We start from the raw sequence: 13,012 nt of genomic DNA on the forward strand, positions 1-13,012 counted from the left end.
TGATTTATTTTATGTTATTAAAGCAAAATTTGCCTTTTAGGCGATGCCTAATTACTCCGGGCAATGCCGAGTACTACGTCTAGTTGATCATTTGTGAAATATTAAGGAAAAAATGTTATAAAAATAAACCAGTCTATCTTAGTTTAAGAAACTTATCTGCGCCCCAGGTTTTGAAAAATACATTGGATTTCTACTTGCAATTAGTTTTTCTACTCAAACAAATAAGTGTATGTGTATAATTAAAAAAAATTGTAGGATGGCGTCTAAAATAAGCCTGCAAAAAAACAACAACAACATAAAATCAAATAACAATCATTCTGGAGTTTTTTCTATAAATAGGATTCAAAATAAGGCTATAAATAATCATAAATGATGAATTATAATAATTTTAACCTGACAAAAAAACATAGGATAGGTATTATTCACCTGGTATCATTTCAAAATATATATTCTGGGTTTTTTAAAATTCTTTAAAAGACATGAACAAAAAAAAAAATAATAATAAATCATAGTACATAATTGTGGCCCATCAACACAAAAGCAAGCTGGAATTAATTTGATCAAAATTGAGTCTGGATTACAGACTCAAGGACGTCCGCAAGTGGAGAGGGGGGAGGTTGGAAGGGCTGTAGCCCAAGGGCGTCCCCAGGAGAATGAATATTTTTTTTTTGTTTTTTGAATTTTTTGGAAAACAAGTCCAAAAATTTCACAAATCTATAGCTTTTCTTACAAAATTTAATTTTTTGAATTTTTCTTTTTCGAAAATCAACTACTGTTCACAAAACCTTAAATTTTTGTAAACAATTTCAAATATAAAATTTTTTGAAAAAAAAATTCAAAAATCCACAGCTTTTCTCAAAAAATTATTTTTTTTTGGAAAAAAATTTCAAATATTAAATTTTTTGGAAACAAATTCAATAATCTACAGCTATTTAAAAAAAAAAATCAAAAATTCATATCTACTGTCAAAAATGTAATTTTTTGAATTTTTTTTTCCGAAAATCCACTGCTGATCACAAAAAATTAAACTTTTGGAAAACAACTTTAAAAATTTAATTTGTTATATTAAATTTTTTGAAAAAAAATTTCAAAACCCCGCAGCTATTCTCAAAAAATCAAATTTTTTGGAAGAAAAATTTATATAATAAATATTTTTAAAAAAATTTCAAAAATCCACTCCTGTTTACAAACAAAAATAAGTTTTTGGAAAATAATTTCAAAAACTAAATTTCAAATATTAAATTTTTTGAAAAAAAATTCAAAAATCCATAGCTATTCTCAAAAAATTATTTTTTTGTGAAAAAATTTTAAAAATCCACTGCAGTTTACAAAAAAATTACTCGCTTTGACCTTCTTTTAATAGAAAAACTGCTCTACATGCACAAACAGATTGTACAAGTGAAGACTTCTACGTCACACTACGTTTTATTTATCATCAGTCATTTTTATTAACAACTATTCATTGTTGTGGTAATTTTATTTTGATCTATTAAAATTACGCATTTCTTATTTATTAACAATTAATATAACTATAGATATTTGAACTTTATAATGTGCCACAGAATAATCGTGATTAATTAGTAATTTTCATTAAATATGTCAAAAGTTACAACCTTAATATATTGACCAGTCATGGAATATTCATTTTTGCATGATCTTTGTCACAAGTATTGCAAAATTTTGGGTTGCAACTTGTACTATATATAACGTGCAAATATATCATTTTCTCCGTGCACGGAAAATTGCCCAGGAGAAAATTACCAGTGTGAAATTTCCCGTTAATTATTTAATAAAATCAGGATACCTTGACCCAGAACATGTTTGGTGCAATGTCAGAGCCACCAAGCAGGTTAAATACCACTGCCACAACTTCACAAAGCATTTAAGCACCCTCCAAGTACTTCAAAATGAACCCCAGGCCCATTGGTTGATTAATGCTACTGCAAAGACACCAATCACCTTAAAAACTACCGCCGCCACTTCAGAAAGCATTTAGGGTCCATCTAAAGACTCAAAAACTAACCCCGGGACCATGGTTTTTAACCTGCTTGGTATATTTGTCGTAGAATTTATCAACCCATGGGCCGGAGTTCATTTTGAAGTAACCTAAATACTTTGTGAAGAAACGGCGCTGGTTCTTAACTTGCTTGGTGACCCTTCCATTGCACAAAACAAGTTTTGACAGAGATATTGTAATTTTGTTAGTTAATGACTGGAGAAAATTGCCATTGGGAAAATTTCCAGAGTAATTTTCTTAGAACCCATTTTCTCCTTTACTTGATTCTCGTTCCAGATTGTTTTTATGTTAACTCACCACATATACCTATATAATTTTTAAAATCACAGAAAGACATTAACTAATAAATTAATCACGTTTAATTGATACACTGACACGAGGATAGGCATTGGATGCCATTCCTCTCAAATTCCAGATATTTTCAAAGCTTTCAGGCTGTACGTTAAGATTGGAGTCTACAGCCTTTCCACAAATTTCTATCTCACTCTGATCCTCTCTCACTGGAATATCCGCTTCCCAAATCACCCAGGAATAATGTCGGGCATCCTTTGCTTTTGTATCTTTAGCAATGATTGATCCTTCGAACCATGTTTGGCATCCATCTACAGTCAAATCCATTCGAATAATTTCCGCTCCTCCACCAGACCAGGCATATCCCCTAGCTTTAAATGAAGTCTGGCCCTTCTTTAGATGAATTATTTCATCTTTTGTTGGTCTGCAAATGGCTGAAGTGACAGGCATGTTCTGTATGGCTCTGGATTTATCAAAGTCCACATTGTCCCAATTAATGGATGGATTGAAGCTTTTATAGTCCTTTTTTTGAAAATGAGTATCGCTCTCTTCAGGGGCAATAGTAATGCGTGCGAGCCATTTTACATTACGTACTCCAACAGTTCCAGGAACAACCGCTCTTATGGGATACCCATGATCCCGCGGTAATGCCACTCCATTCATTTCATAAGCTAATAAAACATCTTTCGAAGGGTCTAATGCTCTTGAGAGAGGAATGGAAGCTCCAAATGGCTTCCCATCTGCACCCACATCGTACCCTTCGAATTGGACATGAAAGTTATTATACTTTTTGAGCGTGTCTTCATCATTGTTCTTGATGCCGTAGTAGGCTAAAACATCCGTCAAACGAGCTCCAGACCATTCAGCATTTCCTATAGCTGCGCCCTTCCAACCCAAACCTCTCAAAGGTTTCTTTGCATTCATTTCCGTCCTTCGGTTTCCGCCACATTGTATAGCGGCTGTTACGGTGTATTTTGGAAATTTATTTTTCAAATCATGGAGTGACAATGTTATCCCTTCATTCCCTTGATCGTCGATATCTAGTTCATATGATTCTTCCTCCAGAATGGGAACTGGCAAATGATTACGAACGTAAAAAAACTCATTTGGAGTTAAATAACTATCCGCCAAAATGGCTAAGGGTGGTTCTGCATTAAAAGGTTTGGCCGAAAGAGGTTTCAGAACAGGATGTCGTTTGGGATCCGTAGAAAATGGATCATCATCCTTGCTTACTTTTTCATCAACAACGTCAGATGGATCTAAATTACCGATACGGTACCCTTCAAGAAGCTCATAAACAATTTTATTACCCTTATGTACGGCATATAAATGCCAAAATGGTTCAATGGAAGAACCAGCAGCAAGTAAGAGTTGTTCTCCACCCGGATGTTGAGAAATGAAATCCGTTATATCATACACTCCTTCCTTAAACGTAACCCATACTCGACCACTGTTTGGATCAGAGTGTTGTGCTACTGTGGCAGAGTTGTAGGTTGGAAGATGTTGTATACGATGACCAGCATTGGGTAAGATATCTTCGCCAACGTCTGGGGAGGATTTAGCGAATATACTCCACTGTTTCTCATTATTCCACAAGTAGTAAAAAAGCGTTCCGAGAGAAAGAGCTCCTATAAATTTGTGAGCTTTAAATCCTGAAGATGGATCCTCATTTTCTCCATAATTCGGTTTGTAATGAAATGATTGAGTTGAGAGAGAAGAATATAGGAGCGTCGCTTGTTTAGGTTTCGGCACAAGATTTTGTAGGTAAATCAACCTTTTTAAAATCATATCCAATCAACAATTATCTGGAAATAAACCAGTTTCATTATTTATTAATATTTTATTACACTCTAATTTAATAATAATACTTTTGCAGAATATGGAATTTAGCATAATATATAGGTAATTTGAATTTGCACGTCAACACACAGGACTTTCAATCCTCCATGAGTTTTACTCAAAAGTAAACACTAGGATAAAACAATACTTCATTTACAATGTTTATAGAATATGTCTTAGCACGGGAATGTTTATATCTTAGGTCAAAAAATGAAAGTAAAATCTATCACACTCACAACAATATCATATGATGTTCATAGCCATCAGGCGTGTATCGATACTTGATTGTAGTGTAACACGACTCTACCACGTAAAAAAATGTAGTTATTCAGGGGGATATATATGGAATGTCTTCTCAATATATACTATTTATCCCACACAAATAATTCACTTATTTTAAGAAGTAACATTGAAGAAAATGTTAATAGTATTGAACAAAATGATAAAATATCATTTTTGAATATCCTCAATAACGAGTCTTGCAATTAATTATAATACAATGTTCATCTCTCATAAAAGAGTTCAGCTGGGAGCAATAATTCTATTTACATGTGATTAAGTGTCAGAAAGACATCAAATACGTTGCGTATAGTATATTTCAGATTGGATAATAGCTCAACATATAAACATCGGTTAACACTACTAATAACGCCATACAGATCATATTTCATACGTATTCATTTGAGAAAATCCTCCTTTAAAGGCGTTAGACAATTTTTTAGGTCAAAAAAGTAATCCTCATGTAATTTCAAATATATTATAATCAATGGAGATTAAACAGAAAAATATGCCAATGCCGTACAAATGACCCGTGTTGCAAACGTGTATTGTCTCATTGGAAAATGTGTTCAAATCACGTTTTTTTTATTTGCAAATCTAATTCTAAAGATGATATTTTATGGAAAAAAACATTCATTTTTTACTTAAAAGCATCAGCAAAAACAGTCAGTCAATTAGTTTGAATTTTTCAAAAATCGTCAACTTCTAATGAAAAAATCTTTGATTTGGACAGATTTTTATGTATAATATAAGAACCATTTTATTCTTACAAATGGAGATGAATTATAATTTCAAAAATCAGGAGTTCTGAGCACGAGTAATATAGCCTTCATTATTATTTTTAATAAATAAGCATCGGAATCGGCTTTGGATTTTTTTTTTTTTTTTTTTTTTTTTTTTTTGTGAATCGTCCCATCACTAAAATATTGTATATAACGTGAAACTTTAATATAGAAGGAAGAGAGAAGAAAGGATGATCGAATGGTGATTGATGAATAATTGCATGACAATATTGACAATATTCTTTACTGATTATTATTAATTTATTTTGCTTCATATAATAATACAAAAATTACTCGCAAGACTCAAGTAAATGGAAGGTCCCATGATGTTGAGAAAGTTATGGGTCTCTCTCATGGAGTATACAGATGGAAGGGAGGGAAAAGAGTAAATGTGATTTATATGAGTTATTTCTGCGTTCTATAGGTAGATCAAAGACACTGATGGACTCTTCTCAATGAAATAGTTTTCTAAGAGTAGGAGCCAAAGCAAAGTTGATTTAAGGAGTAATTCACTCAAGAATTTCAATGAAGAAAAATCTATTTTTTTGTTCCTCAATTGCTATTTCAGTTGATTATATTGTCTTTTCAATTCACACCTAAATTCTGAAAGTAGTATACGATGACAATCTGGATCTATTCATGTATTCTTGAGCGTAGAGGCAATGATTCACTAGATCAGAAGTCATTATGCCAGAACTTAATGTAAAAGGGGACCTTTACAATGAACAATCCTTCCATTAAAGGAGATGCAAATTAACTAAGTGAAGTACAAAGAGGCGATATTTCTAGAACAGAACACCAAGAAAGAGTCAAAAGACGTGTGAAAATATAAAAATAACAATTTATAAGAACCCGTAACAATCTGTTAATCTATACAGGGGCGTAGAATTATAGATTTTTTTTCTTAGTGGTGGGAAATTTTTCAAGAATTTGGAAAATTAATTTTTTCGTTGAAAAATTTTAAAAAGCCACTGGTAATCCCAGAAAATAAAATTTTTTGTAACAAAATTTGAAAAATTGATTCAAATTTCAAATGTTAAGTTTTTTGAAAAAAAAAATTAAATATTACATTTTCTAGTAAAAAGCAAAATTATTTTTTTATTTCTGGGAGGGAGGCTAAAGCACCTCCACCCGCCCCCTGCGGAAGCCCCTGTCGAATGCTTCATATGAAAGATCCGTCCAAATGACCTTGAATTTAATGTGTTTCTACGCAGTTCCAACTATTCTCTTCTCTAACCTTCAAATGAGTCAATTGAATTTAAATTCATATGTACATGAGCAATGAAGAAAAAGGACTACAGTCAATAGCTGAATCAATTATGTTTCCAGTCCTTATCTCGAGTAGTCCTTGAGTATCTATTAATCACCTTGCTTTTAGACTTATATTGCAATATTCTAATGTCGTTGCATTTCTCAAACTTATTGAATTTCTTTATAAACAACTAAATTTCGTGTCGCCAAATTTGAATAATACTCTTGTGATAATCTAGGATCTCCACACAAATATTATAACGTAGATTGTTGTCTGGCGAGTAGAAGTTTCAAAATCTTTTCTATAATTATCAGCTGTAGAACTATAATTGTTCAAGCAATGTGAAAGTAGGAATACTTGAAAAAATTCGATTTCCAGCGTATCATTTAAATTTATACTAAAATTTTTGAATATATCTAGAGAAAATAGTCAAAAATCACAAGACAAAATTGGCTTATTCAAGGCATCATATTCAGTTCAGTTCTGTGTGTAAAATTATATGATTCAACTATACATGACCAACTGTTATTATTAACCCATTTTAACACACAAAGTATCCTAATCCATGGCAGGATCACAGGTGAATTAGGAAATAAGTTTATTAATTATTAATTGAAACTCAAAGAACATGTTTTAGTAAATGTATCAGCCCTCAGAATTGATGGTGAGCTCCAGTTGGTGGCGGAAACTGCTGCAGAACCTTTATATGTACATGTCGCTCATGGAGGCCCTGGTCTTGTTAACAGATGCCTTTAGGACGTGGGTGCTGCTGTGTCGCCTCATTTAGGCCTTGTACACCACGTGCACCTAGATGGAATAGTCTAGGGGTTTGAGTTCTTGGATCTGCTGTAGCCATAAGTCCTATGCCCAGAAATGTATGTTGGTCGGGATCCACTCTTGGATTTTCTTTGAGGTGTGGGTAATTGCTCCAGCTTGTTGGAAGACCCAGAGAGAATTGCCAACGATGGATTCGATCCATGTAATAACTTTGATACCCAGAACTTTGACGTACTCATCAGCCTTCAGCCTGTATCATAGAGGAAACAATACGGGATTTATGGCCTTTCCGCTGGATGCAACCTGCCCTAACATCATTAGTGGTGGAGATATATCGAGGCTACTCTGCTACATCCTCAAATGTTACTACTCGATCAATCTGTCTGTTGAAGACAGGGTAAACAGTAGATCTTTTCATCAGAAAAAATCACAATGAGTCCACAGGTTCCCTTGAAGTGGTTCAGGATCTTTTTTGCACGCTCCACAATTATTTGTTCATCTTCCTGGACATGTTTTTATTGATATTTAATTAGAATGTGTGAATTAAATAAGTACAAAACAAGTAAAGAGGCGTCCACAGGATTATATTTTGGAAGGGGCTAGGTTTTTGGAATTTTTTGAAAAAAAAATACAAAAATTAAATATTTTGGAAAAAAACTTCAAAAATTCATAATTATTGTCAAAAAATTAAATTTTTTGGAAAAAAAATTCAAAATATAATTTCAAATAAACAAAATTTGTAAAAAATTTTCTAAAATGATATAATTTTTCAAAAAAATTATATTTTTAAAAAACAAGTTGAAAAATTAAAATTTTTTGAAAAAAAAAAAATCGAATTTTAAATTTTCTAGGAAAAAGTAATTTTTTTTTGGTGCTAGGGGCTTATAGAGTGCAATATTATTTTGAAATCTTCATTTAGGTAGGGGCTTGAGTCCATATTTTGAAGATTTACGACTCGAGGACTTACGACATGACTTACATTCGAAAGCTAAGACTCGAGACTTGATTGGATTTCAGATTGTTTATAATAAATTTTCTCATAATTTGATGGCTGGAAGGGAATATTATAGGATATGTACGTATTCCCACCTCTTCTATAAAGCAATCAAATATATTCCTGGAAATGAAACAAAATTTCGACAAATAAAATATTAACATACTGTGCAAGTCAAAATAATTTCATTACCGTTGTTTTATTCGGGGTTGCAATTTACATAATAAATAAATTATTATTTACTTAAACAACAGATATCCTATGACGAACCCACCCTACAAAAAGATAATCATTAATGAAAACTAACATGAACTAATGTTTGTGAACCCACATTTATGGATTCTCTTTATATTCCATAGATAATTATTCATCCTAAATAGTTAATACTAAATATAATTTTTTTTTAAATAGTAAAGATCCATTAAGTCCAATTTTGAGAACTGTATTTGAGTCTATCTTTTAGTGTTCAGGTAAACTCTGAGTCCCCATGCTCCAGGTCTTTCTGGTTTTATGTCACATTGATTTGGATCTGAGTCCTCAGTCTCCGGGTACATGGGAAAATATATAATATCTGGATCTACCTATAGTATCGTCTAAGGTAAGAAAAGTATCCTTTTCCAAATTTCTTCCTTAATCTTTGACAACACTTCTTTACTTTAAGACTCCATAGATCTTGTAATGACTTAGTGAGAAGAAAAACGAATAACGATGACAGCTTTGATAAGTAAAATATATACATCATATTTATGCAGGAGTTTTTGATTCAATTAACAACAGGATTTTTTTATATCTCTAATTATTAACACTTCCATATAAAAACGGTGACCGGAGCCTGTATAGTCTTGTTCTTTAAAATATTAATGTGGTCTCGAGACCTCATATTTCAAATTTATTATTTAAATAAGAATATATATATTTAATTTTCCTAATATTTAAATAATATTTGTAAAAATCAATGAATTAATCTTATAAATAATTTTCAATCAAGAGGATTTTTTTGCAAAATAACATTTGATGACTGTTGAGGAACAATTAAGGCTCTTGAGCTATAGTGTTGAGACTGATGACCTTTTGGAACGTCATTGCCAACGTTCTGACCCTTGACACCTCCATCATTACAATTATTATTTATATTTCCGGTTCTTCCAGGAACTAAATACATATTTGTAAATAAGTTTGTTTGACCAATTTTGAATCTACATATTTCATACCTATTCGTGTAAAAGAAAATAACATGCTTTTTAGACAATTTTATGTGCAATTTTTTATTATTTACTGGAAACAATTTTTTGTTAGAACCTGTTGAGGACATTCACGACCAACTTAGACATAAACTTGTAGCCATCTTTATTTTTGTTTCAACATTTTATATTAATAATTTTACTTTTAATTGCTAACGCAAGTTTATTTCATTTTAAATCTTCAAACCTCATTATATTTCATTTGAAGTATACTATTTTGCATTTGTACTTTTTAAAATCTAGTTGAGTTGATAAAATTATTAATTAGTCGAACAAATCTTTATTCATTATCAAATATTGCTCAACCCTCAATTGAGATAAAAGAGAATGGAACTGACTTGATGTTGATCGGTTCCTAAATATCGAACGAACCAGCATGTTCCTCCTTTTGGTATTTTGAGAACCTGAATTAGAATTAGTATCTGATGACTCAAAACTAGATGTAGATGTATTTTAATGTCTTTGAACTCGAAGATGTATTTAAACTATATAAAGTCTCAGAATTCAAAATTCAAAGATGTCACGGGATTCCTAACTTAGAACCAGCACAACACTACTTGTATGCAGTGATCTCCTTAAAATCGACACTTACTCAAGCCCAAATCTAGTCATAAAGGATCAAATTAATGTCTATAGTCCAAGTCATGTGACTCATATCAAAGCATTAGTTAATTATTGACATATCATAAATAATGAATGTAATAAATTACAACTTAGATCCTAATAAAAATAAATAATATCACAAATAATTATTCTTTACTATTATTGGTACAACTAATGTTGACAATTTATTCCACTAGATGTCAGATATTTCTGAGTGATTAGGAGTTATCTTATGACTTATTAGTTTAGTTAATATTATGCGATTTGTAGATATGCACCCGAAGTGATTGATGGTTTATCATGATCGTATAATGTATTAAACAAGACACTTTTTATAACTTTTACGATTAGAAGGTTTTTTTTAAATAAACGTATTTGATTTTTCCAACAAAGCATGACTGATTTAAGTTTATTTATATGAATATATTTATATTTTAAATTTATAATTTAATTGTATCATAAATAGTAAATTTTGGATAGAGAATTAATGTGGTATACACTTAATTCTTCTCTAACAAGTATTGTTAAAATTATCTAATAACCTAGTATTGAATTATAAAATTGACGTTATTAATGTATAGGGAAACATTACAATGGTATATATAAAAAAGAACCAGTGCTAAATGGATTTTAATATGCAACTTATTTTTAAAATGATATACATATAAAGCTCCAATATAATATATAATAAGAGAAAAGAAAAAAATTAACTAACACGACAGTGATTCCTATGGAAAGAATGCTAATCACTTAATTCTCCGTTATTAATTACAATATCATTAGACATGATGGATTATTCATATTGGACAAGGCTCTTGGATTGACAGACAAGCATTTGCAAAATACTAGGCAATAGCAGCGATTTCCACTTCATTATGATCCAAGATGTGTCAAAAGAAGAGGTGGTTGTCTGTGGAGCGACACACCACTCAGAGGATTGGGACAGGTAATCAAAGATCGAGTTGTTGGAGAGTGCGATCAAAACTGTAAAGCTCAGTACAGTTGGAGCAATCTGAAATTGCAATACAACGTTGGTCTTCGTCTCTTCATAAACCTTCTTTCTTGCCCAAAGAGAACGAAACAAGCTGCATTACGTAGTTATTTAAAGGACTCGAATTCTCGAAGTTGTTTATCGAGGACTGTGAATTCATACTTCCAATGTATCAAGCCAAATATGATAACCATAAAAAAATTATATTATTATTATTGACTTATATGTACTTTTAACGAATTTTTAAGTGTATTTGAATATGTAACTACGTTTGTAAAAAATAATAATGGTCATCAGTGATATTTATCAAAGAATATGAATATTATAACTCTATATATTCATTCATTTCAATTTAGAATGAGAATCCAGCTCCAACTTCATTAACTTGTAAAACAAATATTATTGCAAATTTATTTGTCAATGTTTAATTCCATCAATTAATTTATTTATTGAACAAATGTAAATACATATTTATAACGACAGAAACGGCTTTAAAAAAATTATTCGACACTCATGTAATTATCTAATTTGGTTAATTTAGGTACGTATAGTTAAAGCCAACTCTATGGGAAGGTTTTAGGTCCTCAAAGATTTCAAAGAAGTTCGTTTTATGAATAAAATGTATATCAACAAATTAGTAATTTCAATCGTTATTTTCGGCTTATGGATGTTTAAAAAATATGTAACTTTCAAGTAATTTAGATCTTATTCCATGGGAAAAAATCAATAAAAAAATCATACAAATTACATTAATCAATTTGTGATAAAATAAATATGTTTACTAAGGTTTATCACAGCATGAGTATGGTATATTAGTTATTATTTTAATGTTGAAACATATCAAATATAATACACACAAACAATTCGACAAATGAAGCGACATATTTTTAATTTAGAAGTGTTTTTCATATGCCTAGATAATCAGTCAGAAATACTTCGATGTTCTCTAAGAATACTACTTAAGAAGGGATCCAAGATACGTTAATTTCTGCAGGGATGATGGCAGATTGAAACTTTATGAATTTTTGAATGTTCTTTCAAATAGAAGTTATATACTTGTATCTCAGGACTAATTATGATTAGATCCACCATGTATGTTGATATTCATAACCAAAGTTTTATATTATTGACAATTAATATTTAATACTATTTGTATCATACAATAAATTATAACTAACATTCAGACATTTTCTTGATAATATTATTTTGATTAAATAGTACCTAGTAAAGCTATATTTTGGTGAAGGGAGCTTTTATATGTAGTAGCCTTTCAGATAAATTGTAATGTTAAAAAAATCATAATTGATATATCTTTATAAGTATGTTCGAAAGGAATATAGTCTCAGACAAACTAGTTGCGAACCATCCAAAGCTACTACTCCTGTTGTTGTGACCATTTAAGCACTTTTTTTTTTACCATTGAATGAGTTGTGTATGATAATTCTTGACTTTCGTTATACCCTCAAAAATCATAATAAAGCAGGCCGATGATAATTACATCAGTATTTAAAAAAATGATACCATATGTCTTTTTCCCCCCTCCTCCTTGCATGCGTTTTTCTCTACAATATTATCAACTATAGTTATGAATGAATAAAGGTTTGTTTGATGTCCGAAAAAAACCGAAGAACCAGATGGTTGAAGTTGTAATTGCGGGCGTGCTTGCACAAAACACGATTCTCACAACTCTAAGTATAGTATGATTATGCAGTATGGAATAAATTACTAAGTAAGATTTTAACATTATGAAATAAAAATAATTCATTTTGTAAATAATATGACAATGTTAGATTGGGAGGACTTAAGAAATAAATGGGAGTTCGTATTATTGCATAATTTGACTTACTACTAAATGATTTCAAGCCTTTTTTCTGTTTCTTTTTGGATGAAAGGTTGCGTGGTACAAAAAAGGTAACTACGCGGTAAGGTCAGGTTCTAGAACATAC

General features: G+C 30.9%; 1 protein-coding gene across 3 annotated transcripts; it reads right to left on the reverse strand.

Annotated features, from left to right (window-relative positions):
* Positions 1-432: 432 nt before the first annotated feature.
* On the reverse strand, positions 433-4,676 carry shop (sulfite oxidase). Of its 3 annotated transcripts, XR_005867854.2 has the most exons (3): positions 4,177-4,373; positions 2,315-4,113; positions 433-545 (listed from the first exon to the last, which is right to left on the reverse strand). XR_005867854.2 is itself a non-coding variant. In XM_040722948.2 (2 exons), exon 2 carries the CDS (start codon positions 4,094-4,096, stop codon positions 2,366-2,368), a length of 1,731 nt encoding a protein of 576 aa, XP_040578882.1. In that variant the 5' UTR covers positions 4,097-4,113; positions 4,177-4,676; the 3' UTR covers positions 433-2,365. The 3 variants fall into 3 exon arrangements, 2 of the variants coding, with proteins under 2 accessions (XP_040578882.1, XP_071748639.1); XM_040722948.2 differs by having other exon boundaries at positions 433-4,113; positions 4,177-4,676; XM_071892538.1 differs by lacking the exon at positions 4,177-4,373 and adding an exon at positions 4,384-4,635 and having other exon boundaries at positions 433-4,113.
* Positions 4,677-13,012: the final 8,336 nt, after the last annotated feature.

This window comes from Lepeophtheirus salmonis, chromosome 13, assembly GCF_016086655.4.
Source record: "Lepeophtheirus salmonis chromosome 13, UVic_Lsal_1.4, whole genome shotgun sequence".
Taxonomy (NCBI): Eukaryota; Metazoa; Arthropoda; class Copepoda; order Siphonostomatoida; family Caligidae; genus Lepeophtheirus; species Lepeophtheirus salmonis.